The 26,442-nt window shown below is 43.4% G+C and overlaps 2 protein-coding genes across 10 annotated transcripts in view; both read left to right on the forward strand.

Annotated features, from left to right (window-relative positions):
• Positions 1-16,955, forward strand: part of LOC110490810 (ATP-binding cassette sub-family C member 9) — a 79,582-nt gene extending 62,627 nt beyond the window's left edge. For 5 of the 9 annotated variants that reach the window (XM_090213491.1, XM_090213494.1, XM_090213498.1 and 2 more), the window contains 6 exons: positions 2,136-2,214; positions 5,869-5,977; positions 8,017-8,120; positions 8,831-8,964; positions 10,203-10,265; positions 12,531-16,955. In XM_090213491.1, coding sequence (XP_090069617.1) covers positions 2,136-2,214; positions 5,869-5,977; positions 8,017-8,120; positions 8,831-8,964; positions 10,203-10,265; positions 12,531-12,668 — 627 coding nt within the window. In that variant the 3' untranslated portion in view covers positions 12,669-16,955. Of the gene's footprint in view, positions 1-2,135; positions 2,215-5,868; positions 5,978-8,016; positions 8,121-8,830; positions 8,965-10,202; positions 10,266-10,859; positions 11,040-12,530 lie in introns of all 9 variants that reach the window. The other 4 variants (XM_090213492.1, XM_090213497.1, XM_090213495.1 and 1 more) reach the window with 1 other exon arrangement.
• A 153-nt stretch (positions 16,956-17,108) lies between these two features.
• On the forward strand, positions 17,109-24,694 carry LOC110516535 (ATP-sensitive inward rectifier potassium channel 8). Its single transcript, XM_036956941.2, has 3 exons — positions 17,109-18,027; positions 19,726-19,932; positions 23,378-24,694. The coding sequence occupies exons 1-3, from the start codon at positions 17,678-17,680 to the stop codon at positions 24,084-24,086; spliced, it is 1,266 nt and encodes a 421-aa protein (XP_036812836.2). The 5' UTR covers positions 17,109-17,677; the 3' UTR covers positions 24,087-24,694.
• Positions 24,695-26,442: the final 1,748 nt, after the last annotated feature.

Below are 26,442 nucleotides of genomic sequence, written 5' to 3' on the forward strand. Positions count from 1 at the left end.
GAATAAAGATCACATTTGAACGCAGTGAAAAGCAAGCAGACGTTTACGTTCTGTTTGAATCACAGCCCTGTGTCTAAACGCAACGGTGAGTTGACACCTAGTGAAGAAACGGACTAGTTGGTCGCGGCGACTCTGTGTGGCGTGCGTCTTACCGCTTTCTGCACACACATGTCCGTTCTCCCAGGGCAGTGTTACTGTACCTCAGCAGACTCCTGCTATCTGACCTGACTGATGAGGCTGCTTCACTTCTGCTGGTGAGGAGCCTGAATGCAGATACACAGGTAGAGAGAGATATCCAGTCCAGAGCAGAGAATCAGAGATACAGAGCTACTAGAACTCCTTCTGAGACCGTGTTCTTCAGTCCTGGTCCTAGAGAGACACGGGTTGTGCAGGCTTTTGACCCAGCCCAGTACCAACACACCACAGGAGGTTGGTGGCACCTTAATTGGGGAGGACGGGCTCGTGGTAACGGCTGGAGCGGAATAGGTAGAATGGTATCAAACACATGGGTTGACGCCATTCCATTCACTCTGTTCCAGTCGTTATTATGAGCCGTCCTCCCCTCAGCAGCCTCCCCTGCAACACACATTATTCAACTGATTGAGTAGTTCATGGAGCCCTTGACTTGTTGAATCAGGTGTGTTAGTTCATGCTGGGTTCATAGCCAGGTGTAAGGCGTCTAGGTGTAGCAGGTAAGGCGGAGTCAGGCACAGCATACAGAGATGAGTAATTCACCTAACTTTACTCAAAACAACAAATATTCCAACAAGGAAAATAATCAAGCTCACAAATACAGACCAACTTACAACGAACAAACACGCACAAAACCAGGGGGGAACCCAGCATGAACATATAATTATGGGATGGAAACCAGGTGTGTACAATGAAGACAAAACAAATGGAAAATGAAAAGTGGATCGGCGGCGGCAAGAAAACTGGTGACGTCAACCGCCGAACACCGCCCGAACACCGCCCGAACACCGCCGAACAAGGAGAGGGACTGGAAGCAGGCCTGGATATTAGGTATCTCTCTATCTGTGTATCTGTGAGTGTTTTATAAGCAGGCCTGGATATTAGGTATCTCTCTATCTGTGTATCTGAGTGTTTTATAAGCAAGGCTGGATATTAGGTATCTCTCTATCTGTGTATCTGTGAGTGTTTTATAAGTAAGGCTGGATATTAGGTATCTCTCTATCTGTGTATCTGTGAGTGTTTTATAAGCAAGGCTGGATATTAGGTATCACTCTATCTGTGTATCTATGAGTGTTTTATAAGCAGGCCTGGATATTAGGTATCTCTCTATCTGTGTATCTGAGTGTTTTATAAGCAAGGCTGGATATTAGGTATCTCTCTATCTGTGTATCTGTGAGTGTTTTATAAGTAAGGCTGGATATTAGGTATCTCTCTATCTGTGTATCTGTGAGTGTTTTATAAGCAAGGCTGGATATTAGGTATCTCTCTATCTGTGTATCTATGAGTGTTTTATAAGTAAGGCTGGATATTAGGTATCTCTCTATCTGTTGTATCTGTGACTGTGTCTCATAAGCATTCCAGGGCTGATATTATGTCTGGAAGATCATGATGATTTTAGTGTCTCCTGCTGAGCCTCAATTTCTACAACCACCCTGTATTCCCCTTTAAATCTGACTCAGTTTAGGTATCACAGTAATCCTCATATACTCAAACATCTTAAATCTGGGGATATAAACCCTTAGTAGAGAGGCCTGGCTGTGTGTGTGTGGTGTCTTTGACCAATGAGAGAAAGCGTGAGTGTGGAACTGTATCTAAGAATAGTAATGTATTGTGGTTGTATGTGAGGCTGACTGCTTGTTTATGGGTAGCTCCATCTTTTACAGTAACTACACTGTAAAAAATACAATCCTGTTGTTTTTAAGGTCATTTACTGCCAGCCAGTTACCTGTTAGTGTCCTTTTTTTCAGTAACTATGTTACTGTAAACTTTACAGTAATGTACTGTTAAATTAAAGTTTCTGTAGGACTTACCTTGTGAGGAAAAACTCCTAGTCTTGTTCCTGAGAGTAGAGGGCCAAGCTGTGACAGATTGTGTCTCCCATTGGCGTGAAATGACGGTTTAATAACTAATCAATGCCCTCTTTCTCCCTCTCCTCTCTCTAGGTGGGCATCTGTGGACGCACAGGAAGTGGAAAGTCCTCCCTCTCTCTGGCCTTCTTCAATATGGTCGACGTGTTTGAAGGTTAGTCTCCTGTGATTCAGGTGTAGAAGGTCTCTGAAACTGTGGACAGGAGCCTTGATGCTCAGGTCTAGCACTCGTTACACAGCTCCCTCATAGTGACTGTCTGGTTTTATTTACAGTAGATTGAAAGAAGTGGTTGTACAAAACCCTCTCACAGTCCTCCCCACAGTCCTCCCCACAATCCTCCCCACAATCCTCCCCACAATCCTCCTCACAGTCCACCTCACAGTCCTCCTCACAGTCCTCCCCACAGTCCTCCCCACAGTCCTCCTCACAGTCCACCTCACAGTCCTCCTCACAGTCCACCTCACAGTGCTCCCCACAGTCCTCCCCACAGTGCTCCTCACAGTCCTCCTCACAGTGCTCCTCACAGTCCTCCTCACAGTCCTCCCCACAGTCCTCCCCACAGTGCTCCTCACAGTCCTCCCCACAGTCCTCCCCACAGTGCTCCCCACAGTCCTCCCCACAGTGCTCCCCACAGTCCTCCCCACAGTGCTCCCCACAGTCCTCCCCACAGTGCTCCCCACAGTCCTCCTCACAGGCCCTCCGACTCTTTTTCAGTAGCGAAGTGTTAGTGGACATAACATAACTATGGTGACTGCAACCAAACGCTGACACCAAAGGTCAAACTATTTCCTTGACTTTCCTGTCCCAAAGTGCCCATTCAAAAGTCAGAGGGAGGCTTATAATATGATAGTTAGTTTGAGTGGAGCTGTGTTTATTCTCATCTGATAAAGGGAAATAGGTCCTCTGCTGAAATCCATAGCCTCCTTTTAGTTCCCTCTGTTTACACAGTACGGCCCTGTGGTCACTGTCATCCTGACATCCTATGATGATGTCATATTTAGTTCTCCTTGGTACACAACTTTCTGCAGGGGGCCTGTTATTGTTAGTATGCATATCTCCAGCCTCTGGTCAAAATGTCATAAATAGAATAATCAAAACATAATGTTCTGGATTTATTTCCTACGTTGAACATCAGTTTGTCAGAATCCACTGATCAACAATCATATGATAATATTCCGGTTTTACTCTGAATAATCTTTGTATTTACTCCGCTCCTAGTCAGCCGATTCAGACAAACCCATCTTTCACCAAACCCAACATGCTCTGTTTTTCCACATGAGCACTGCTGCCACAGACAAATGTATTTTACTTAACAATGAATGAAGACACATATTTGTTACCAGTGTCCCCTTATAAAGGCAGAGGGAGCGAGCTTGAACACTACCATGTTGACTGTAGTCGTACTAATAGACTCGCCAGTGGACATTCTTGGGAAGATAATGTCCCCAGAAATAGACTAAATAAATAGAGTAGAAATGTGAAATATCTTCAGTGAGTAATGATAATAAATGTGATGTTCAGCTTACTTGTGTAATCTTCTACAATATACAGAACAGAATGGCATCAACAACCAGACCATTTGATGCTCTCTCTCTCTTTCTGTATCTCTCGCTATCTCTCGGTCTGTATCTCTCTTTCTGTATCTCTCGCTATCTCTCGGTCTGTATCTCTCTCTTTCTGTATCTCTCGCTATCTCTCGGTCTGTATCTCTCTCTTTCTGTGTCTCTCGCTATCTCTCGGTCTGTATCTCTCTCTTTCTGTATCTCTCGCTATCTCTCTTTCTGTATCTCTCGCTATCTCTCGGTCTGTATCTCTCTCTTTCGCTCGCTCTTTATCTTTCTCTCTCTCTGTCCGTATCTCTCTCTCTGTCTGTATCTCTCTCTCTGTCTCTCGCTCTGTCTGTATCTCTTTGTCTCTCTCTCTGTCTGTATCTCTCTCTGTCTCTGTCTGTATCTCTCTCTGTCTCTGTCTGTCTCTCTGTCTGTATCTCTCTCTCTGTCTGTATCTCTCTCTCTGTCTATATATCTCTCTCTCTCTCTGTCTATCTCTCTCTGTCTCTCGCTCTGTCTGTATCTCTCTGTCTCTCTCTCTGTCTGTGTCTCTCTCTCTGTCTGTATCTCAATTCAATTCAATTCAATTCAATTCAATTCAATTCAATTCAATTCAATTCAAGGGCTTTATTGGCATGGGAAACATGTGTTAACATTGCCAAAGCAAGTGAGGTAGACAACATACAAAGTGAATATATAAAGTGAAGAACAACAAAAATTAACAGTAGACATTACACATACAGAGGTTTCAAAACAGTAAAGACATTACAAATGTCATATTATATATATATATATATATACAGTGTTTTAACAATATACAAATGGTTAAAGGACACAAGATAAAATAAATACGCATAAATATGGGTTGTATTTACAATGGTGTGTGTTCTTCACTGGTTGCCCTTTTCTCGTGGCAACAGGTCACAAATCTTGCTGCTGTGATGGCACACTGTGGAATTTCACCCAGTAGATATGGGAGTTTTTCAAATTTGGATTTGTTTTCGAATTCTTTGTGGATCTGTGTAATCTGAGGGAAATATGTATCTCTAATATGGTCATACATTGGGCAGGAGGTTAGGAAGTGCAGCTCAGTTTCCACCTCATTTTGTGGGCAGTGAGCACATAGCCTGTCTTCTCTTGAGAGCCATGTCTGCCTACGGCGGCCTTTCTCAATAGCAAGGCTATGCTCACTGAGTCTGTACATAGTCAAAGCTTTCCTTAATTTTGGGTCAGTCACAGTGGTCAGGTATTCTGCCGCTGTGTACTCTCTGTTTAGGGCCAAATAGCATTCTAGTTTGCTCTGTTTTTTTGTTAATTCTTTCCAATGTGTCAAGTAATTATCTTTTTGTTTTCTCATGATTTGGTTGGGTCTAATTGTGCTGTTGTCCTGGGGCTCTGTAGGGTGTGTTTGTGTTTGTGAACAGAGCCCCAGGACCAGCTTGCTTAGGGGACTCTTCTCCAGGTTCATCTCTCTGTAGGTGATGGCTTTGTTATGGAAGGTTTGTGAATCACTTCCTTTTAGGTGGTTGTAGAATTTGACGGCTCTTTTCTGGATTTTGATAATTAGTGGGTATCGGCCTAATTCTGCTCTACATGCATTATTTGGTGTTCTACGTTGTACACGGAGGATATTTTTGCAGAATTCTGCGTGCAGAGTCTCAATTTGGTGTTTGTCCCATTTTGTGAAGTCTTGGTTGGTGAGCGGACCCCAGACCTCACAACCATAAAGGGCAATGGGCTCTATGACTGATTCAAGTATTTTTAGCCAAATCCTAATTGGTATGTTGAAATTTATGTTTCTTTTGATGGCATAGAATGCCCTTCTTGCCTTGTCTCTCTCTCTCTCTGTCTGTCTGTATCTCTCTCACTCTCTGTCTGTATCTCTCTCTCTCTCTGTCTGTATCTCTCTCTCTCCCTCTGTCTGTATCTCTCTCTCTCTCTCTGTCTGTATCTCTCTCTCTGTCTCTCTATCTCTGTCTGTATCTCTGTCTGTATCTCTCTCTGTCTGTATCTCTCTCTCTGTCTCTCTGTCTGTATCTCTCTATCTCTGTCTGTATCTCTGTCTGTATCTTTCTCTCTCTCTGTCTGTATCTCTTTCTGCCTGTATCTCTCTATCTCTGTCTGTATCTCTGTCTGTATCTCTCTATCTCTGTCTGTATCTCTGTCTGTATCTTTCTCTAACTCTGTCTGTATCTCTCTGTCTCTGTCTGTATCTTTCTCTCTCTCTGTCTGTATCTCTCTCTGCATCTCCTCTCAGGGCGGATCATCATTGATGGTATAGACATCTGTAAGCTGCCCCTCCAGACCCTGAGGTCTCGTCTGTCCATCATCCTCCAGGACCCGGTGCTGTTCAGCGGATCCATCCGGTACGTCGGCTACGTGTAGAACCTTAGAATGTTAGAACCCTTACCAGGACACTGTACGTGTAGAACCTTAGAATGTTAGAACCCTTACCAGGACACTGTACGTGTAGAACCTTAGAATGTTAGAACCCTTACCAGGACACTGTACGTGTAGAACCTTAGAATGTTAGAACCCTTACCAGGACACTGTACGTGCAGTGAAGAACCAGGTGTGTGTGTGTCTGTGTGAGAGCCAGTCAGTGTGTGTGTGAGCCGGTGTGTACTGGGTCAGATACTGGGTCAGGACCACGTGCTCTGGCTGTTGACAATCACAGACATGTACACAAGAACGTGCCCAGAAGCTGACATAAGAGACACATTATAATAAACAGTAACTTCCTCATGTCTCTCAGTGGAGAAATAGATCAGTAGATTATAATCAATGTATAATCATTGCCACCTTTGTTTCCACACAGCGACTGCCATGAGGACTACAGTGTTGTGGTTTAGGAAGTTGAACAGATAACAGTCTGCCTACAAACGGGTAGAAAACTACTCTAGTGTACTATGAGATATTGTTCAGAAGACAATAACAGAACAGTAACAGTGGGCCTAATTCAGTTGACTTTATGAAGTAAAAATGAAGCTAAACAAATGTTTGTTTGGTTAAAATATGAAACTCCTCAGCAGACGTCATGAAAGTTCATCCCGCTCCCAGGACATTGGATAGTCTCCTCTCTCTCTCTCTCTCTCTCTCTCTCTCTATCTCTCCCTCTCTCTCTCTCTCTCTCTCTCTCTCTCTCTCTCTCTCTATCTCTCACTCTCTCTCTCTCTCTCTCTCTCTCTCTCTCTCTCTCTCTCTCTCTCTCTCTCTCTCCCTCTCCCTCTCCCTCTCCCTCTCCCTCTCTCTCTCTCTCTCTCTCTCTATCTCTATCTCTCCCTCTCTCTCTCCCTCTCTCTCTCTCTCTCTCTCTCTCTCTCTCTCTCTATCTCTCTCTCCCTCTCCCTCTCCCTCTCCCTCTCTCTCTCTCTCTCTCTCTCTATCTCTATCTCTCCCTCTCCCTCTCTCTCTCTCTCTCTCTCTCTCTCTCCCTCTCCCTCTCCCTCTCTCCCTCTCCCTCTCCCTCTCCCTCTCTCTCTCTCTCTCTCTCTCTCTCTCTCTCTCTCTCCCTCTCCCTCTCTCCCTCTCCCTCTCCCTCTCCCTCTCCCTCTCCCTCTCCCTCTCCCTCTCTCTCTCTCTCTCTCTCTCTCCCTCTCCCTCTCCCTCTCCCTCTCCCTCTCTCTCTCTCTCTCTCTCTCTCTCCCTCTCCCTCTCCCTCTCTCCCTCTCCCTCTCCCTCTCCCTCTCCCTCTCCCTCTCCCTCTCTCTCTCTCTCTCTCTCTCTCTCTCTCTCTCTCTCTCTCCCTCTCTCTCTCTCTCTCTCTCTCTCTCTCTCTCTCTGTAGTACCACAGCTTGAAGATGTTTGGAGTATTAGCAGATAACTGAGCTGTTGTGTTTGTTATAAAACACAAAGAGCATGTGGTGTTTATTTAGAAAGACGTTCCCGTCCCGATAAGAAATAACGACCCATCCAATGTGGCAGTAAGTGAGAGGACTGTGCGTTGAGCCAGCCCGTTGCCATGGCGATGTTTACATGAACAGAGGCCTTGGGTGATTGGTCCTACAATAACACTGTGCCGATGGCAGTTAGAGAGAGACAGCCAGAGCTACTATAGATGCCTCACCATGGTTAAGCATTGCCACATCATTAGACCCAGTGGAACAGTTGTAGTACGAGATAGTGTGGTAGTGAGTGAGGATCCCCTCTGGCTGTGTGCTGCAGGAGTTTTAGCTAAGAGGATGGGCCCCAGTCCAAACACTGGGCCATTGCCTGTTATGGTCATCCACAGACAGTAGTGGGTTCTCTCTCTCCTGCCTGGTCTCTCCCTGTCTGTATGTCTCTCTCTGTCCCTCTCTCTGTCCCTCTGCATTTCAGATAGTATCTGTACTGATGTAATGTCTCCCTGGCAGGTTTAACCTGGACCCAGAGCGTACCTGTACTGATGTCATGTCTCCCTGGCAGGTTTAACCTGGACCCAGAGCGTACCTGTACTGATGACAGACTGTGGGAGGCGCTAGAAATCGCCCAGCTGAAGAACATGGTCAAAGCCCTTTCTGGGGGACTAGGTATCTGTCTGTCTGTCTGTCTGTCTGTCTGTCTGTCTGTCTGTCTGCCTGCCTGTCTGTCTGTCTGTCTGTCTGTCTGTCTGTCTGTCTGTCTGTCTGTCTGTCTGTCTGTCTGTCTGTCTGTCTGTCTGTCTGTCTGTCTGTCTGTCACATCTAGGGCTGTGATACTGGGAATCCTGGGATTTGGGGAAAGTGTTTGGAATCTGCAACAACACAATCTGGCCACCTGCAACCTCACAATCTGGCCACCTCTAACCACACAATCTGGCCACCTCCAACCACACAATCTGGTCACCTCCAACCACGCAATCTGGAAACCTGCAACAACACAATCTGGCAGCCTCCAACTACACAATCTGGAAACCTGCAACAACACAATTTGGCAGCCTGCAACCACACAATCTGGCCACCTCTAACCACACAATCTGGCCACCTCTAACCACACAATCTGGCCACCTCCAACCACACAATCTGGTCACCTCCAACCACACAATCTGGCCACCTCCAACCACACAATCTGGCCACTTCCAACCACACAATCTGCCCACTTCCAACCACACAATCTGCCCACTTCCAACCACACAATCTTTGGGAAAGCATATTGGAGGGGAAAACTAATCAGAGAATATGCTACTAAAATGTGAGATTTCAGAAAGACGATTGCCTTAATAACAACTGTGTGTGTGTGTGTGTGTGTGTGTGTGTTCCAGACGCGGTGGTGACAGAGGGAGGGGAGAACTTCAGTGTGGGTCAGAGGCAGTTGTTCTGTCTGGCCAGAGCCTTCGTCAGGAAGAGCTCCATCCTCATTATGGATGAAGCCACTGCATCCATCGACATGGCAACGGTGAGCTCACACACCCTAACAGCCATGTACCCTCCATCACTAGCTCTTTAGTGACATTATCATCATATGTTTCATTTTCTGCTCTCTTCATTGTTTACAGACATATCTATGACATTACTTTCACCTCATATGGGTACAAACATAAAGCACAAGTATATTGTCAGATACATTATAAAAACACAAACCAGACATCTTTATATTTGTCCTCCTATTACGCGTTGATAATTTGAGTTGCCAGGGTTACATATGACGTTCATTATTGAGCCCTGTACATAGAGGTTTGGTCAATAGCAGAACACACGGCCATGTATTTCAACCAGCCACATACTCTTCATTAGGCCCCCTGTTTGGAAATGAAGCACTGGTTTCCATGAAAGCCTGAATCCTTAGTTGCTAGATCCATTTTTGGACTTACAAATGAATGATGTGTACCCATTGATTCTTAAAGAACATAACTGATAAATGAGCTTAGTTCAACTGTCGATACCCCATCAGAACCCCAAATATAACCTTGTTTTACTCCAATGTTTGTAAACGATGTAAATGTAAACAAACACTGTATAGCCTCAAAACATGTTTACAACTATAATGTTGATATCATGGATGGTCAGTCCTTGCGTCCACAGCTCTGTCTATGTATTTGAGAGTGATTCTACTCTCCAGCCCCATCCTGAGGCTGGGAGAACACGTTGTTATTGTTTCAATTAAGGATTCTATCTTTAGGGGCCGTTAAGTTTTGTTGCGATTGTTGCGCAACAGTGAGGACCGTCACTCTCCTCCAGCCTCTCAGGTTTCAGTCCGGTGGCATGCATAGTTCATAGCTCCAATCCCTGGCAGTTTATATATAAATTACTGGCAGTTTATATATAGAGTGTGCGACTCTCTGTTTGTTTTTTGTAGGGACAAGCAGGCCAGCATCAATATGAGGACATTATGATCACAGCCGTAGCATTAACCTTTGAACCTGACAGGTACACTCAAACTACCATCACACTGATGCAGACAGCGTAGAGGGGACAGCACTCACAATGTAGTGACATTGCTGTGGAGTGTGCATGGCTGTATCTAAGACTGTGCTCCAAATGACACACTATTCCCTATTAAGTGCACTATTCCCTGTAAAGTGCACTAAGAGCCATTAGGGCCCTTGTCAAAAGTTGTGCACTATGCAAGGAATAGGGTGCCATTTGGTCCATGACCAAAAGAGCTGACCTACATGTCATTTCTCACCCCTATAGGAGAATGTCTTACAGAAGGTGGTGATGACAGCCTTCGCCGACCGAACAGTCGTCACTATTGCAGTAAGTCTGTTGCAGCCTGTAGGTCATTAGGTGGAAAGGTCAGATCTGGAAGGTATTCTCTGTATAGATGTGGAGACTCCTCTTGGTCTGCTCTCTCTCTCTCTGTGGATCAATCATTGGAGAAAGCATAGAGACTAGGACTAGCTGATTTCTCCTAGCTTTTAGATTTCCTCCTCTCCTTCATCCTATCTTTCCAATGTCTCCTGTTTCATCATACTGTACCTCTGCTTCTCATATCTCCAGATGCTTCTCATATCTCCAGATGCTTCTCATATCTCCGGATGATTCTCATATCTCCAGATGCTTCTCACGCCTCCAAATGCATTTACGGACCGATTCAGAGTTGAGATAAGGCACAACTGGAACATTCCTGTAAATAACTGATTGATGTCAGTGGGAGATTGATGGATATTTAAGTTAAGTGTGCTGCAGATCTCAACTCTGAATCGACACGTCAGCCTCTCGAGACTCAAACAGCTGCTGTCCTTCCTTCACCTGTCTTCTTTTCCTTGTTTTCCCTGTCTGTCTGTCCTTGCTCCTCTCCTTCTGTCTTCCCATCTATCCTTGGTTCCTTCTCTCCGTTCTGCCACCCAGCACCTGGTGTCCTCCATCTTGGAGGCTGAACAGGTGCTGGTGTTCTCCGCGGGGCAGCTAGTGGAGTGTGACTCTGCAGTCAACCTGCTAGCACAGCAGGACAGCCTCTTCAGTGTCTTAGTGAGGACTCACAAGTAGGCCCTGTCCCACCCTGCCTTCCAGGCCTCTACAGCCTCCCGGGTTGGTACTGCATGCTGTCTGAGACCACTGTCAGGGGGTTAAAGAGGGGTACTACATCTAATCTGTCTGGGGTTAAAGAGATTCTACATGTAATCTGTCTGGGGGTTAAAGAGAGGGGTACTACATCTAATCTGTCTGGGGTTAAAGAGATTCTACATGTAATCTGTCTGGGGGTTAAAGAGAGGGGTACTACATCTAATATGTCTGGGGTTAAAAGAGAGGGATACTACATCTAATCTGTCTGGGGTTAAAGAGAGGGATACTACATCTAATATGTCTGGGGTTAAAAGAGAGGGATACTACATCTAATCTGTCTGGGGTTAAAGAGAGGGATACTACATCTAATCTGTCTGGGGGTAAAAGAGAGGGATACTATATCTAATCTGTCTGGGGTTAAAGAGAGGGATACTACATCTAATCTGTCTGGGGTTAAAGAGAGGGATACTACATCTAATCTGTCTGGGGGTAAAAGAGAGGGATACTATATCTAATCTGTCTGGGGTTAAAGAGAGGGATACTACATCTAATCTGTCTGGGGTTAAAGAGAGGGATACTACATCTAATCTGTCTGGGGGTAAAAGAGAGGGATACTACATCTAATCTGTCTGGGGGTTAAAGAGAGGGATACTACATCTAATCTGTCTGGGGGTAAAAGAGAGGGATACTACATCACATCTGTCTGGGGGTTAAAGAGAGGGGTACTACATCTAATCTGGCTGGGGGTTAAGGAGGGCTACAACATCTAATCTGTCTGGGGGTTAAGGAGGGGTACTACATCTAATCTGTCTGGGGGTTAAGGAGGGGTACTACATCACATCTGTCTGGGTGTTAAAGAGAGGGGTACTACATCTAATCTGGCTGGGGGTTAAGGAGGGCTACAACATCTAATCTGTCTGGGGGTTAAGGAGGGGTACTACATCTAATCTGTCTGGGGGTTAAGGAGGGGTACTACATCTAATCTGTCTGGGGGTTAAGGAGGGGTACTACATCTAATCTGTCTGGGGGTTAAGGAGGGCTACAACATCTAATCTGTCTGGGGGTTAAGGAGGGGTACTACATCTAATCTGTCTGGGGGTTAAGGAGGGCTACAACATCTAATCTGTCTGGGGGTTAAGGAGGGGTACTACATCTAATCTGTCTGGGGGTTAAGGAGGGGTACTACATCTAATCTGTCTGGGGGTTAAGGAGGGGTACTACATCTAATCTGTCTGGGGGTTAAGGAGGGGTACTACATCTAATCTGTCTGGGGGTTAAGGAGGGGTACTACATCTAATCTTAGCAGTTGGCTCTTGGAGTATGACTCTTGGGGTTGTGAGATAAGACTAAATGAAAATACATTCAGGTATGTGTTATTTTTTCTCAGCACAGTTTATCTCTGTCTGTCTGGCTACATTACAAATCAAAGCTGCATTGCATCCCTTCCTCTTTGTTTGTGTAATTAAACACTCAATCAAATGTAATGTAATGTCTGTGTGTGTGTTCTTCGTGCAGCATCGTGTCCACACCATCCTGGAAGCTGACCTGGTGATCGTGATGAAGCGAGGAAACATCTTAGAGATCGACAAACCAGAGACCCTTCTGGAGAACGAGGACGGCATGTTCGCTTCCTTCGTCAGGGCTGACATGTAGGCTCACACACTGTCAGCCGGCACACCATCAGTCTATCAATGAATCAGCCTCCTCAGTGTTTCCCACAATGCTTAGGTGGGGCGCAGAGTTCCAGATATTATTACCATTATTGACTGAAGCTCATACTGTAGGTTTTAGACAGGAGCCAGGCCGGTTGACCACCTCCACTTGGTAATGGTAGGGGAAACACTGCTTCCCAAAGCACCACTGATGGCCTTCTTGTGTTAATTATTGGTAATGTATTAGTTATTGAGTGATTGATTGAATGAGTGACCTATTAACTTGGTCGTGTAAGGATCACAATTGGTCGTTAAATATGATTACAATTTTACAAAGTTTTACCTAAATGTTTTATGTTTAAATTATATATTTAGTTACTTATTACTTACTATATGATGTATGTATATGTATATATTTTACACCCTTATTCATAGGTAAGCAATAAGCAGGTATAGTGTAGTATTACTACATTGGTACGAACACTGTAGGGTATATCGCTGGAGCATTTTTAGCCTGGTGACCCTTTGTCTGTCTGATTTGATGCGATGCTGACTGAACCATGGGACTGTGGACATTTAGTGGTCACTGACTCCTCTTTGAAAAAGGACAGCTTTCACCCATTGGGTGTTCTCTAAAGGACTGAATCTTAATGTGAAATGTGCAGGCCTAACTTCAACTCATACAGGACTTGTGTACTGTCAAGATGTATGTGAAAACTTGGAGTTACGCATGTTGGTGTTAAGTTAAGATCCAGCCCTAAATGATAAGGGAAGATTCCGCTTTCTTCTACCAGCCATAAGCCAGGCCAGCGTTAGTTTCTACCATACATGGTGCTGGCTGGTGTAATTGGTCAGGAAAGTGGTTTCTATTTTCAGTATTAAACCTGGTTTCTGGGGAGCTGTGCCACTGTCCCACTGTAGTACCTGAATATTTATAGTTATTTTGCATATCGAACAATGATCATTTTATATTGACTTCTTTGTATTGTATTATAGCCTGAATGACAAACTGATTATTGTAAGCTACACTTTGAAGAATGTCAGTATCTGTTTTACCGATATACTGCTGTGTTGTTTTGTTTGTCAGTGTAAAGCGGTTTCTCATCTCAAGAAATTCGTTTTTAAATCATTCTTCATTCTTATTCAATCCCAAACTCATGACCCAGAATTCCTGCCCTACTTTCCTTACACCCGTGTGGTCTGTTTTCCCACTCATGTTTTTAACTCAAGACTCCCTCTCTATAATCTATGAATGGGTAGGCGTCTTCTAGCCTGGTTGAACAAGACTGAACCATTGTTTCGTTTAGCTTGGATTCCAGGCTACGTATCTCCCCTCAACCTCCATACTCTCCATTGTATACATTATAAGTGAGTAGCAGCTAAGTATATTTAATGTAGCTTCTGCTGTGGCGGGGGGTCCATGTAAAGGCCAAAGGTCAACAACATGGCCCCTATAGTGTGGCTGCTATCCTTCACCAGAGTTGTCTTTTTATGGGCAAGCAGCACTTTGGAGTCAGTCAGTCTGTCAGAAAGCGTGGAGACACAACACTCACCCCTCTCTGGAACGATGACATCATGAGAGCAGAATGACTATAGATATAGAGCACTGATATACAGTTGAAGTCGGAAGTTTACATACACCTTAGCCAAATACATTTAAACTTAAGTTTTTCACAATTCCTGACATTTAATCAGAGTAAAAATTCCCTGTTTTAGGTCAGTTAGAATCACCACTTTATTTTAAGAATGTCAAATGTCAGAATAATAGTAGAGAGAATTATTTATTTCAGCTTTAATTTCTTTCATCACATTCCTAGTGGGTCAGAAGTTTACATACACTCAATTAGTATTTGGTAGCAATGCCTTTAAATTGTTTAACTTGGGTCAAATGTTTCAGATAGCCTTCCACAAGCTTCCCACAATAAGTTAGGTGAATTTTGGCCCATTCCTCCTGACAGAACTGGTGTAACTGAGTCAGGTTTGTAGGCCTCCTTGCTCGCACACGCTTTTTCAGGTCTGCTCACAAATTTTCTATGGGATTGAGGCATTTTGCCACAACTTTGGAAGTTTGCTTGGGGTCATTGTCCATTTGGAAGACCCATTTACGACCAAGCTTTAACTTCCTGACTGATCTCTTGAGATGTTGCTTCAATATATCCACATAATTTTCTTTCCTCATGATTCCATCTATTTTGTGAAGTGCACCAGTCCCTCCTGTAGCAAAGCACCCACACAACATGATGCTGCCACCCCCGTGCTTCACAGTTGCGATGGTGTTTGGCTTGCAAGCTTCCCCCTTTTTCCTCCAAACATAACAATGGTCATTATGACCAAACAGTTCTGTTTTTGTTTCATCAGAACAGAGGACATTTCTCCAAAAAGTACGATCTTTGTCCCCATGTGCAGTTGCAAACCATAGTCTGTTTTTTTATGGCGGTTTTGGAGCAGTGGCTTCTTCCTTGCTGAGCGGCCTTTCAGATTATGTTGATATAGGACTCGTTTTACTGTGGATATAGATACATTTGTACCTGTTTCCTCCAGCATCTTCACAAGGTCCTTTGCTGTTGTTCTGGGATTGATTTGCACTTTTCGAACCAAACTATGTTCATCTCTGGAAGACCGAATGTGTCTCCTTCCTGAGCGGTATGACGGCAGGGTGCTCCCATGGTGTTTATACTTGCATACTATTGTTTGTACAGATGAACGAGGTACCTTCAGGCATTTGGAAATTGCTCCCAAGGATGAACCAGACTTGTGTAGGTCTACAATTATATTTCTGAGGTCTTGGCTGATTTCTTTTGATTTTACCATGATGTCAAGCAAAGAGGCACTGAGTTTGAAGGTAGGCCTTGAAATACATCAACAGGTACACCTCCAACTGACTCAATGATGTCAATTAGCCTTTCAGAAGCTTCTAAAGCCATGACATCATTTTCTGAAATGTTCCAAGTTGTTTAAAGGCACAGTGAACTTAGTGTATGTAAACTTCTGATCCACTGGAAATGTGATACAGTGAAATAATCTGTCTGTTAACAATTGTTGGAAAAATTACTTTTGTCATGCATGAAGTAGATGTCCTAACCGACTTGCCAAAACTATAGTTTGTTAATTAACAAGAAATTTGTGGAGTGGTTGAAAAACGAGTTTTAATGACTCCAACCTAAGTGTATGTAAACTTCTGACTTCAACTGTATAGTCTAGGAGAATGACATTGGAGGTGAGTGGTAGTAGGGTATTGTCCCTCTGGTGAATTTGAAGGCAAGGCTGTGGTGTGTACGGCTATGACTGTCTGGTAATCCTACACTTCTAAAAAACGGTTCCACAAGGGTTCTTTGGCTGTTCCCATAGGAGAACCCTTCTTTTTTTTGCCTGCTAGAAGCCCAAACAGATATAATGTTTAACTAAAACATAATCATATTCAACCTTGCTTACATTTGTATACGATCACGTGTCTCTATTACAGTATATGTAATAGAGAGGAATAGATTTCTTAAATTTAAATAAATTGGAGCTGATTTCCTGTTTTGTTTTGAAGGGGGGGTGCTCAGAAAGCTTGGGGGGGCAAATAAAACCACCCGCGGGCCAAATTCGGGCCTGCACGCCGCCAGTTGGGGAATCCTGTTCTATGGGGACAGCCGAAAAAAAACTTTTTAGGTTCTAGATATAAAAACACAGCAGCGTTGTAGTTCTTGACACACTCAAACCGGTGCGTCTGGCACCTACTACCATACCCCGTTCAAAGGCACTTAAATATTCTGTCTTGCCCATTCACACTCTGAATGGCACACATACACAATCCATGTCTCAATTGTCTCAAGGATTAAAAATCCTTATTTAACCGGGTCTCCTCCCCTTCATCTACACTGATTGACGTTTATTTAACAAGTGACATAAATAAGCAATTATAGCTTTCACCTGGATTCATCTGGTCAGTCTATATCATGGAAAGAGCAGGTACACTCTACTTATAGATCTATGGTAATTCAGACTGCAGATATCCTTGATCCATATCACAGAGATTATATCATCTTCTTTGCTTTTACTATTTATAGTTTCAATCTTGGGAATGTGCACAGAAATATATGTTCAAATATTATCAATAATAATCAATATAATTCCGAGACTACAGGTTGTCTTTTTCCATTTTATTGTGGGCTTGTGTCTGTCTCATATGTACATTGTGTATAATTAACATATGTTTTAAATATAGACATAGTTGATCATTACACTGTGTGCCTACCTTTTTTTTACACTTGAACTGATAATAAAAATGTGCTTTGAGTTGAAAGTGCTTTTTTGGGTTTAAAACGCTCACACACACACACTCACTCTCATTCTCACACACAACACACCACACCTCCTCGCTTACTAAATGGCGCCATCTCTTGGTCATCAATGGGAAGCGGACCTATCCTAATAATCATCCCTATAATAATGTAATAACACAGCAATAATTTGCTTACTGTTGGAGTCATTTTTCTATCACACTTGCCTTGTTTAAAAATAAAACATCAATGATATTTTAATTTGGACCCAGTAATGGGATGGTTTAACCATTACCTCAAATACCGGTATTGATTAATTAACTAAACATACGGTCCAACGGGCACACATATATTGTTTTGCTTTTAAATCAATAAAACAAAAACACAATTTAGAAGTAATTACTGGGGTTTCCTCTTTGTTGAACAAAGCCAGCAGTGCATTGCATCCCGCCCATAGAGCGGAGCAGCTACGTCAAGAGAATTTGGGATGCGCCCTGGGTCTGTGACTGCCTGGAAACTCTCACCCGTCAGTACAACTTTTTGGAAGTGGCGCTGGAGCTACAAACCTTAATGTGATAGAAGTTAATTGAAATCAAATCGATGAAAAACTTTGCAAAATAATACGAATTTATCCAACTTTGAATCATGTTTTACGCAAGCTGACAGGAGAATTACGCACGACTAAAAAACACTTCGGTTTACTGAAACCCTCCGACTTTTTTCCTCTATTGCAAATGCAGTAAGGATGTTGGCGAGAAAAAGCATCATCCCGGAGGAGTTCTCCCTACCGGGGCTTGCTTCGAGGGTCCACCGCAAACCAGTGTTCAGGGACCGGGTGAACAAAGCCCGCTTCATCGCCAAGAGCGGATCCTGCAACTTGGCGCACAAGAACATCCGAGAACAGGGAAGATTCTTGCAAGACGTCTTCACCACTCTGGTGGACCTGAAATGGCGCTTCACCCTGGTCATCTTCACCATGACTTTTCTGTGCAGTTGGCTCCTCTTCGCCATGTGCTGGTGGCTCGTGGCCTTTGCCCATGGAGACCTTGTACCCAACCGCACGTCTGGCATTGAGCAGTGCGTCACCAACGTCAAGTGAGTAGTATAGTATAGACTCTATAGATATTTTAAACTGTTGATGTTTGGAGATTTAACTTGTATTTACTTCTGTATTTCTGTATTTTGTGTGTAAACGTTTTATTTATTTTAAGGGCGGGAATAAATTATATGGATTTATTGGGGGCTTTTAGTGAAGTTATTACTTAAACTCAGTTTCAGAATAACTGCTATTTTCTCTGATAACACTGTTACAGTATTATGATTGACCTCCTTGCCATAGAAAAAATGATTTTTCTTCAAATTATAAGGAACTTAAAGGGATACTTTGGGATTTTGGCAATGAAGCCAAAACTGTATGCAAGACAGGAGTTCATCTGACTCTGGGGAAGTAGATAAAGGGCTTCATTGCCAAAATCCTGAAGTATCTCTTTAAAGGGCCAATCTGCAGTTGCTGTATTCATAAATTAATAATATGTACCAATGGATTCTTGAAGAATATAAGTATAATTTATAGTTCAACTCTCATACCCCAGCTGAACGCAAAATATAAGCTTGTTTATATTCCAATGTTTGTTAACAAAGTCAATGTAAACAAACACTATAAAGCCTCAAAACATGGAAGTAAAGTATGTAGCCTTGCACGAGCATTGGCATGTGTGAGCAGGAAGCATGAGGCAGCTTGATGTACAAGTACAGGACACTAGTCTATCACAAGGCCTTACCCCCAATCTCCCGAATGCTGAGTTCTCAGCAGAGATGCATCAGGTCCCATTTTTACAGTATTTGGTATAGGGCTCCCAACCTTCCAATCTCAGGGTGGACACTCTAACCACAAGGCCACTGAGACACGGTTAAAACTACAATTTTGATATCATGGATGGTCAGTCCTTGCATCCATAGCTCTGTGTATGAATTTGAGAGTGGTTCCATTTCTCAGGCCCCATCCCTCAGCTTTTACCCAAACAGGGGAGTGTAGCACGCTTTGTTATTGTTTCAACTGCTGATTGCCCCTTTAACGTCTCCAACTTTTTGCTCTCATTATTTAGTCCTCTGAGATCAGTGGTTGTAGGGGACGCAGATGAGGACAGGAAGCCATAGGAAACCACACTGCCTGTCCAGTAGCTTCCTGCTCCTCTGACCCCTGTGACCTCTCTACCCTCACCACAGATGTAAGATCAGGTCTCTATCCTCACCACAGATGTAAGATCAGGTCTCTATCCTCACCACAGATGTAGGATCAGGTCTCTACATCGCTATTACAGATGTAGGATCAGGTCTCTACATCGCTATTACAGATGTAGGATCAGGTCTCTACATCACTATTACAGATGTAGGATCAGGTCTCTACCCTCCCCACAGATGTAGGATCAGGTCTCTACCCTCCCCACAGATGTAGGATCAGATCTCTACCCTCCCCACAGATGTAGGATCAGGCCTCTACCCTCCCCACAGATGTAGGATCAGGTCTCTACACCACTATTACAGATGTAGGATCAGGTCTCTACATCGCTATTACAGATGTAGGATCAGGCCTCTACCCTCCCCACAGATGTAGGATCAGGTCTCTACACCACTATTACAGATGTAGGATCAGGTCTCTACATCGCTATTACAAATGTAGGATCAGATGTCTACAACAAACATCTGACCCATGACCAATATTTACGTCCAACGTCTCCCTCCTCTTTAACTCTCATTTCCTCTGACCCCTGACCCTCTCTCTCTGCTCTACAGGTCATTCACCTCAGCCTTCCTATTCTCCATCGAGGTCCAGGTGACCATCGGCTTTGGCCACCGTATGATCACAGAGCAGTGCCCCACGGCCATCGCCGTCCTCATCTTCCAGAACATCGCTGGCCTCATCATCAACGCCATTATGCTGGGGTGCATCTTCATGAAGACAGCCCAGTCGCACCGCCGCGCCGAGACGCTCATCTTCAGGTAGGATGGTAGCCTACAGGTTAGATTAGGTTGGAGAGGTGGGCCAGCAACAGTGTAGGGTGAAGGTGCCCCTAGATGCTGATCTTGGGTCAGTTTAGCATTTACCCCACTAATGGTAAAGGTTAGGATTGGGGGAGCAGAAGCTGCTCCTAGATCTGTACCTAGGAAAAACTTCACCCTGGAGAGGTAGAGGATAAAGAGAGATGGGCCAGCATCCGAAGGGTTGCCGCTTCGAATCCGAAGTCCCAACTGGAAAAATCTGGTGCATGGTATGGCTGCACAATTAATCGAATTCACATCGAAATCGCAATATCACCAGAGATCCATATGTCATGCAATACATGAGATGCCACTAAACCCTGTGTAAAGTCCGTTTTTATAGTTTACTTTGTTTGCAGTCTCTCCCTCTCCTCTTGTGGCTGTTTCCACACACACTTAGCCCCACCTCTTGTCAATCACGCAGTGCAGTTCCTCCTCCACACTGTTTGATTCTCTATAAGGTTGCATGATAGATTAGATTGTTAGATTATTTGCTCATATCATACAGAGACACAGACCTAGTATATCCATATAACACAGACCTACACAGACCTAGTATATCCATATAACACAGACCTAGTATATCCATATAACACAGACCTAGTATATCCATATCACACAGACCTAGTATATCCATATAACACAGACCTAGTATATCCATATCACACAGACCTAGAATATCCATATCATGCAGACCTAGTATATCCATATCATGCAGACCTAGTATATCCATATAACACAGCCCTAGTATATCCATATCATGCAGACCTAGTATATCCATATCACACAGACCTAGTATATCCATATCACACAGCCCTAGTATATCCATATCACACAGACCTAGTATATCCATATCATGCAGACCTAGTATATCCATATAACACAGACCTAGTATATCCATATCATGCAGACCTAGTATATCCATATCATGCAGACCTAGTATATCCATATAACACAGACCTAGTATATCCATATCATGCAGACCTAGTATATCCATATCACACAGACCTAGTATATCCATATCATGCAGACCTAGTATATCCATATCATGCAGACCTAGTATATCCATATCATACAGACCTAGTATATCCATACCATGCAGACCTAGTATATCCATATAACACAGACCTAGTATATCCATATCATGCAAACCTAGTATATCCATATCACACAGACCTAGTATATCCATATAACACAGACCTAGTATATCCATATAACACAGACCTAGTATATCCATATAACACAGACCTAGTATATCCATATCATGCAAACCTAGTATATCCATATCACACAGACCTAGTATATCCATATCATGCAAACCTAGTATATCCATATCACACAGACCTAGTATATCCATATATCACAGACCTAGTATATCCATATCATGCAAACCTAGTATATCCATATCATACAGACCTAGTATATCCATATCATGCAAATCTAGTATATCCATATCACACAGACCTAGTATATCCATATATCACAGACCTAGTATATCCATATAACACAGACCTAGTATATCCATATCATGCAGACCTAGTATATCCATATCACACAGACCTAGTATATCCATATCATGCAGACCTAGTATATCCATATCACACAGACCTAGTATATCCATATCATACAGACCTAGTATATCCATACCATGCAGACCTAGTATATCCATATAACACAGACCTAGTATATCCATATCATGCAAACCTAGTATATCCATATCACACAGACCTAGTATATCCATATAACACAGACCTAGTATATCCATATCATGCAAACCTAGTATATCCATATCACACAGACCTAGTATATCCATATCATACAGACCTAGTATATCCATATCATGCAAATCTAGTATATCCATATCACACAGACCTAGTATATCCATATATCACAGACCTAGTATATCCATACCATGCAGACCTAGTATATCCATATAACACAGACCTAGTATATCCATATCATGCAAACCTAGTATATCCATATCACACAGACCTAGTATATCCATATAACACAGACCTAGTATATCCATATAACACAGACCTAGTATATCCATATCACACAGACCTAGTATATCCATATAACACAGACCTAGTATATCCATATCACACAGACCTAGTATATCCATATCACACAGACCTAGTATATCCATATATCACAGACCTAGTATATCCATATAACACAGACCTAGTATATCCATATCATGCAGACCTAGTATATCCATATCACACAGACCTAGTATATCCATATCATGCAGACCTAGTATATCCATATCACACAGACCTAGTATATCCATATCATACAGACCTAGTATATCCATACCATGCAGACCTAGTATATCCATATAACACAGACCTAGTATATCCATATCATGCAAACCTAGTATATCCATATCACACAGACCTAGTATATCCATATAACACAGACCTAGTATATCCATATAACACAGACCTAGTATATCCATATAACACAGACCTAGTATATCCATATCATGCAAACCTAGTATATCCATATCACACAGACCTAGTATATCCATATCATGCAAATCTAGTATATCCATATCACACAGACCTAGTATATCCATATATCACAGACCTAGTATATCCATATAACACAGACCTAGTATATCCATATAACACAGACCTAGTATATCCATATCATACAGACCTAGTATATCCATATCACACAGACCTAGTATATCCATATAACACAGACCTAGTATATCCATATAACACAGACCTAGTATATCCATATCATACAGACCTAGTATATCCATATCACACAGACCTAGAATATCCATATCATACAGACCTAGTATATCCATATCACACAGACCTAGTATATCCATATCATTATCCTAGATACTGAAAAATAGTTTGTGTCTCTATGCCCCAGATTCAGAGAGCGGGTTTTGAATGGTCAAAGTTTGAGGGTTTTGTACACATGCCATCTCCTGCTGTTGTGCCCTTGAGCAAGCCCTCAAATCTGATCCAGGGGGTACACTCTGGCTGACAAATCTGATCCAGGGGGTACACTCTGGCTGATAAATATGATCCAGGGGGTACACTCTGGCTGACAAATCTGATCCAGGGGGTACACTCTGGCTGATAAATATGATCCAGGGGGTACACTCTGGCTGATAAATCTGATCCAGGGGGTACACTCTGGCTGATAAATATGATCCAGGGGGTACACTCTGGCTGATAAATATGATCCAGGGGGTACACTCTGGCTGATAAATCTGATCCAGGGGGTGCACTCTGGCTGATAAATCTGATCCAGGGGGTACACTCTGGCTGATAAATCTGATCCAGGGGGTACACTCTGGCTGATAAATCTGTAAAGAAAATGTGATCGGTAAAGAAAATGGACAATAAAGTTGTCTTTTCTTGTCATATCTTATTTTCAGCCGCAACGCCGTCATCGCCGTGCGCAACAATCGCCTCTGCTTCATGACCCGTGTGGGCGACCTCCGCAAGTCCATGATCATTGGCGCTGCCGTCCGCCTCCAGGTGGTACGCAAGACCACCACCCCCGAAGGCGAGGTCATCCCTATCCACCAGATCGACGTGCAAACGGAGAGCGCCGCGGCGAGTAACTCCATCTTCCTCTTGGCGCCACTCATTATCTGCCATACCATCAATAAGGACAGTCCGCTGTACGACCTGTCGGCCATGGAGCTGCAGTGCAGCGACCTGGAGGTGATTGTGATCTTGGAGGGCGTGGTGGAGACCACGGGCATCACCACCCAGGCCCGGACCTCCTACGTCACCGAGGAGATCCAGTGGGGTCACCGCTTCGTGCCCATCGTGACCGAGGAGGACGGGGTGTACTCGGTGGACTACTCCAAGTTTGGGAACACGGTCAAGGTGGCGACGCCGAGGTGTTCGGCCCGCGAGCTGGACGAGAAGCCCTCCATACTCATCCAGACGCTGCAGAAGAGCGAGCTGAGCCACCAGAACTCACTGAGGAAGAGGAACTCAATGAGGCGGAACAACTCCATGAGGAACGGCGGCGGGAGCTCCGGCACCATGCGGAGGAACAACTCGGCCCTCACCGTGCCCAAAGTGCAGTTCCTCACCCCTGAGGCGGTGGGCCAGAACATGGCCGTCACATGACACGAGGCCTGGCTCCCATTGGCTGTCCTGCTCTTCCTGGGTGGGACCTCCCATGTTTATCCTCTGGCTCAGTTAGAGCTGACTCTGGTCCTGTTCCCCACACTCTGCCACATATACAGTAGTCAATGCTATACCTGACACACACAATGCCCTGTTATTATTATTGTTGTGAGGATGGATTTAACCGGTTTTAGTTACATATTAGTGTCTCATTTTCAGTCTGGTTCTTTCCAAGTGCCTTTGCCTTTGTCTGGTTCTAAGCTGTAATAGGCATCCACAAGTTGTACTTTATGATGTACATGCCTTTAAACATGTAGTAACTCTTTATATAGCTTTGTACTGAATTCTGTACTCATCACTGAATCCATGTGATGATTTAATTTGCTCTTTAATGTTACTGTGACCAAAGAACATATTATTACAGATGATAATGGCCAACTCCTTTCTGATAGTAGAAGAAAATGATGTTTTGATATCAGCTGCAACGTATTACACACCAACCGGGTTCCTCATTCTTATCAGAACCTTTAATAAAGCATTTACTTCAGTACTGTATGAACATTGTACTGTTTCCGGAAACTGTCACAGTAAATAGATCCCCTATAAAACTGATTGTTTTGGGTTCGTTTGGAACATTTTCCCCTCAAATTGCATCTAAATTATTGGACAAATGTGTATTTTCTCTGTGATGATTCGATAGCACTTAGAAATCAAAGTGTGGGAAATCTGTATACATTTATTCTGTTCACAAGCAATTGGTCTCTTGATGAATTTTTTTTTTTTTTAAGTGACAATCAAGTTAATTAATCAAAGAATAATTTGGATCACAGGTTATATAAAAAAAAGATACTTGTAGCTGTTTTTTTGGTTGCGTCATCGCATTACCAATCGAGCGGTCGTCATTGTTACCACAGCCACAAAGTCATAAACCCGGCCTTTCTACAATTTCGCTTCTTAAATGTTGATTTTATAACTAACCTTATGCATTGCCTTAAATTAAGTTCATTAAATGAAGCTCATTTTTGCTTTAAGGAATTTTTACAATAAAGCCAATTTTGACTTTGTGACTGTGGTAACTAGTGGAAACCTAATCGGTCGAGCACGTGCAACAAAGTTCCGACTTGTTGCGGACAGGTTTAGAAACTGATGTACAGTAACGTTACTCTGCTTGTTGTGGGTGGAGACAAAGATGGTGGAGCAGAAATAATTAGGGAGTGGGATATCTCGCCTTCTTTACTATCTACGGGGGACATTCTACAATACTTGATTTTGCAGAGATTGGAGTGAATCATGCTAAACGTGTGGTTAGCGTATACATATAAAACCTGCACTATATCATAATTGAAAACGTGAATTGAGAAGCCCCAGCCGATTCCAGGTGTGTATTGCGTAAAAATAAAAATAAAAAATGCTTTATTCAGTTTCGTAACATCAGTTAGCTAGCCAGACAGTGACTAGAAGAGTGCGCGACAAAATGAAGTGGCCGAAGCACAGAGAAAATATTTGGCCTGTCCTACACTTGCCTGGAAACCCGACATACAATTCTGGGTCGGGCAGAAATGTGTGATGCAGAGGAAACTTTCCTGATTCAAACGCTACTTTCTGGTTTCCAGGCAAGCCCTAACGCAATATAGGCAACACCCGAGGGCTGCAAGAATAATGTGTAATGTGTTCATCGGAAATACTTTATTTTAAAGATGCACTATGTACACTGAACAAAAATATAAATGCAACATGCAACAATATCAAAGATTTACTGAGTTACAGTTCATATAAGGAAATCAGTCAATGGAAATAAATTAATTCTGCCCTAATCTATTGATTTCATATGACTGGGAATACAGATATGCATCTGTTGGTCCCAGATACCTTACAAAAAAAAGTTGGGATGTGAATCAGTCAGTATCTGGTGTGACCACTATTTGCTCATGCAGCTCAACACATCTCCTTCGCATAGAGTTGATCAGGCTGTTGATTGTGGCCTGTGGAATGTTGTCCCGCTGTGTGAAGTTGCTTGATATTGGCTGGAACTGTAAGACCCAGAGCATCCCAAACATGCTCAATGTGTGGCATGTCTGGTGAGTATGCAGGCCATGGAAGAACTGGGACATTTTCAGCTTCCAGGAATTGTGTACAGATCCTTGCGACATGGGGCCGTGCATTATTGCGGAGGATGAATGGTGATGGCGGCGGATGGCGGCCTCAGGATGTCATCACGGTATCTCTGTGCATTTAAATTACCATCAATAAAATGCAGTTTCTCGACCGTGTAAATTGGGGCCATGTCTTTGCAGATGTAAGTTGTAACGGCAGCTGTTATCTCCTTCCATCTTCGTGATTCTTTGCCATATGCTGT

The sequence above is a fragment of the Oncorhynchus mykiss genome, chromosome 21, assembly GCF_057628025.1.
Source record: "Oncorhynchus mykiss isolate SJ-2025 chromosome 21, ASM5762802v1, whole genome shotgun sequence".
In the NCBI taxonomy this organism is placed as follows: Eukaryota; Metazoa; Chordata; class Actinopteri; order Salmoniformes; family Salmonidae; genus Oncorhynchus; species Oncorhynchus mykiss.